This window comes from Triticum aestivum, chromosome 7A (assembly GCF_018294505.1).
Source record: "Triticum aestivum cultivar Chinese Spring chromosome 7A, IWGSC CS RefSeq v2.1, whole genome shotgun sequence".
NCBI lineage: Eukaryota > Viridiplantae > Streptophyta > Magnoliopsida > Poales > Poaceae > Triticum > Triticum aestivum.
The window spans coordinates 690,728,504-690,732,733 of NC_057812.1; the positions used below are offsets into that span (position 1 = coordinate 690,728,504).

General features: G+C 42.7%; 1 protein-coding gene across 1 annotated transcript; it reads right to left on the reverse strand.

Annotated features, from left to right (window-relative positions):
* LOC123154806 (UPF0481 protein At3g47200-like) lies at positions 1-1,660 on the reverse strand. Its single transcript, XM_044573439.1, has one exon. The coding sequence runs from the start codon at positions 1,612-1,614 to the stop codon at positions 70-72; it is 1,545 nt and encodes a 514-aa protein (XP_044429374.1). The 5' UTR covers positions 1,615-1,660; the 3' UTR covers positions 1-69.
* Positions 1,661-4,230: the final 2,570 nt, after the last annotated feature.

The following is a 4,230-nucleotide window of genomic DNA, read 5'->3' on the forward strand; positions in this document are numbered from 1 at the left end:
TAAGCAGAGAGCAAAGCAGAGTACGTATTTTATTTGTATGTAAGTATGGTACCATGGTCTGGTCTACCTTTACTGGTGTTGCTTGAGAGAGAGGAGCGTCTTGAAGATGCCGGCTAGAACACCAACCACAGAGAAGACCATGACCATTGTTTTGAAGTTGTTGTAGATGAATCTGTGCAGCTTAATCCACATCCACCTATTGACCTTGTAACTCTCGATGTGTCTCAAGATACGGCAGTAGGACCGGCCGACAGATAGGTGCTTGGTAAGGCTCTTGAAGAACCGGAGCATCTCCTTGTTTGTGAGTTCTCCTTGCACAAGATGCTTCACTCGTAGCTCGTGCACATCCTCCTCCCGGTCCATAAGCATCGAAAGGAGGGCGATGTACGAGCATATGGCCATCTCTTGGTCATCATGTTGATCCCCTGAGGTTGTGCATACTTCGGAAGCCGCCATGTTTACGAGCCAGCATGCCGTTACACTGCTTAGCACCAGTGGTGTCAGGAAAAGCTCGGCAAAGAGGGGTCCTTTCCTTAGGCCAATTTCTGTGAAACTTCCTGTCTGGATGGCTTTGAGCTTGATGCCGATTTCCGCAAGCTCGATGGCACTTGAAGATATTGAAGTTGAGCCGAGTCTTTTCCTGGACTTGTTTGGTATATGTCTTTCTAGATGAGAGAGGTCAGGCTCGGCAGCTGCTCGGGCTTTCGAACGGTCCAATTTATTAATGCTGACTATATTGGTGGATATGTTGGGCTTGTTGCTGGCAGTCTTGCATCTTGTCTTGTAGAATCGGAGGAGACCAAGGAGATGAGGCGGGCTGTACTCTTCGTCCAAGTCCGAAAGGACTTGTTCTGCTTCGGTTGGATGCATATGGTTTGTGAGACCTTCTCCCATCCTAGAAATTTTCTTCTTCAGTGGCACGGACCTGAAGTTGAGGAGGGTTTCCACAACCAGCCAGGGGAGCTGGTTCTCCAACATCATTACATCATTGCTGATATGCAGCTTGTTGGATCGAAAAACACCGAGCAACTCTGGACATGGGGGCTGCTTCTTGTTGAAAATAAGCATGAACTCGAGCAAGAAACAAGCATCATAGAACATGATAGCCTCGAAGTCAGCATGGCTGATACCTGCCACCGCGTCATCGGCATAGAGTCGGCGGGCCTTGTGCGCAACCTTGACGACAGCGCCGTAGATCTCCTCAAGCGAGTGGCTTGACCCGCTGACGAAGTGGTAGGCGGCCGCGTGCTTCACCTTCTCCATCTGCCGGAGGTGGGGTGAGCCGTGGTGGTAAGGGCCGATGGCCACGACCCTTGGCACCATGTACTGGCTGCCCAGACCCTGCAGGCTTGCAGGGAACCTATGCATCTTCTCTTTTCTCTTGTCGAAATCAACCTTGAGCTCCTGAGCCGCTTTCATCAAGTACTCCTTCTCAACCATAGTTGGTACGTCTTCTGCAAAATCCACGCTCTTGTCAACTTGCTCGCGGCTGCAGCCAGGAATGTCACGCGCATCTGTGATCTCGGAGGAGAAACTAGCCTTGCAATCTTGAGCTGTTTCCTTCAAGTAGGAGTAGTCCTCGACCGGGGCAGTTATTGCTTCTGCAGAATCCATGGTCTCCGCCGTCGAATCAACTTGCCGGAGGCTAAGGCGGGGAGCGGAGCTCCGCCGCTTTAATCGACTTCAAGTACCGCTGAACCGGAGCCTCTACTTCTTCCACGGCTTCAACTACCAGATTCAGAGATCTGCCATCTAGCTCTGCTGATTCTCTCTGTTTGCTACTGGATACTGACCTCTAGTTAGGAAGTCAGAGTTGGGTTACGGATACCGATGAAAAAAAGAATCTGTAGGACAGGATAACCACTACCCTTCTAAGAGAGAGAAAGAAAGATGCCGACATGTTTTTTGTTTTCTTTTGACTGGATTAAGGGGTGTTTGTTTTCAGGGACTTTTTTATGTAGGGACTAGAAAACGTCCTTTTTAGAGACTTTTTTATCAAACGGAAGGGACTTTTTAAGGACTAAATTAGGCATTTAGGACTAAATGAAGAAGACTCTCAAGGAGAGTCTTTTTGGGACTTTTTGAGACTTTTCCAACAATGCTCCTCCATACACCCATTGGCCCGCCATTCCATGGTGTTGTTTGATTGTTATTTTTGTACATACTAGAGGCAACATGATCATTTAATAACCTCTAGGAAGGGACTATGAACTTTTTAATCTCTGAAAACAAACAGGGAGTGATTTTTTAGGGACTAGGAACTTTTTAGTTGGGACTAGAAAAAGTATTAGGACTAAAGAACCAAACACCACTTAACTTTCAACTAGCTAGTCCGTTTTTTTATCTTCCTAGCTAATCACTCATCTAATTCTTCTCTTCCTGCTTGCTGGCTAATCGTGTCTACGGCGATGAAAGCGCATGCAGCCTGGGTTTGGGTTTGCAAACTAAGAGAGAAAACATATGATGTCAGCAATTCTTTTTTCTATTTCAAAATTTAAAATGTTTTGTATCTCAAGCCATCGCTCAAATTCAAATTCCGTTTTCACGTAAAAAAATTGTGTTGATGAGATCTTCAAAACTAGATCTCATGTTAGTGTGCTTTGATGATATTTTATTCATGTCAAAAATCATCACACCTACGATACATAAATTATCGTGGTGTTTACGCTGAAGTTACCAGGGTGTGTTTCAACTACTCTTTTTTGTCTAGGTCAATATTTACCATAGTATTTATAGTAAATTATCAGATCTGCAATACCATTGTCAACCATCGGTCGTCTCTGGACCATGTGGTGAGGTCTACATGCCGACACGACATGGCCCATTTATAAAACGAAACTTCACGAGTCAATACCCATTTAGGCGTGTGTCGGGCTATGTAGTGCCCAGGCCAGCCCGCCGGCCACCTATGATCAGGTCTATTATGTGTAATGTATCATATGCTATTTGTGCAGAAGTTAATGAGGGTGGTTTTTTTTTACTTATCTTTCCCTGATCAAAGTTACCAAAGTGTTTGTATGTAGCTAATCATGAATGCGGTCGAATATTGCCATGTTTTTTACACAAAAATTATCGGGGTTATGTGTTTTTTATATCCCTTAGTAAAACTTATCACAGTGTTCATTCGTGAGTTATCAATTTTGTTGTGTGTATATTACCATGCTATATACACGGAAGTTCCTAGGATATGTTTTCAACAAGTTTTATCTCGGGGTCCAAAAGGTTACCTCGGGCGTTTGTACGTGAGTTATCAGCTATGTATGTGTATATTTCCATACTATTCACAAAAGTTAGCGGGATTATTTTTCACTCCCTCACCATATTACTAAGGCGGAGACATACCCGTCACTTCATTCGATGACCATCACTACGCATCATTTTTGTTATTAATGAGTGTTTTGTTGGCGAGTGAAATAATTTCGTGGATGTTCTGACCTACTTGGTCGCCCATGCTATATTTTTTGCCTTGTGGTCCAATAAATTCGGACGCTAGGGGTATGTTTTCAACAATAAAATTTTCATGGTCAAAATTATCATGATGTTTGTACGCAATTTATCAGGTTTGTGGTGCGTATATTATCATGTCATTAATACAGAAGTTATCGGTGCTATGTTTTCAGCAACTTTTCGTGTGTTAAAAATTACCATATTGTTTGTACATTAGATATCAGATCTGAGGTGGGTAAAATTACCGTGTTATTTACACAGAAGTTATCAGGAGAGTGTCTTTAACTAAAAAATTCCACTGGCCACCGTGGTGTTTGTACATACTTCCTCCGTCCACGAATAAGTGTACATATAAATTTTTTAGGACATATTATAGAGTGAAGTAAAAAATGCATTGAAAAAGTGCAAGCCACCATCTCTCTCCTCTCTAATTTCTCCACCCATAACGATCTAAATGCATGCAGGAAGTTAGGAGACCATGTGTTGAATATTATTGGTCTTAATTATCATGTGATGAGAGAGAAATATTTTTTTCTACTTTAAGATGCATTAAGAAGATAGAGATACACTCTTTTGTGGACAAATTTAAAGCCAAATGTATACTTATTCATGGATGAAGGGAGTAAGTTATCATCTCTGAGATGCGTATATTAGCGTGCTATTTGCACAGAAGTTACAAGATAGGCTTTTCAATAACTTTTGTCCCGGAGCAAAAAGTTACCGCAGTGTGTATGTAAAGTTATTACCTTTGGTGTGTGTATGTTACCATGATATTTAAACATA

Excerpts from the sequence above, each read along its gene's own strand:
- LOC123154806 (XM_044573439.1), bottom strand. The coding sequence starts at position 1,614 with ATGGATTCTGCAGAAGCAATAACTGCCCCGGTCGAGGACTACTCCTAC.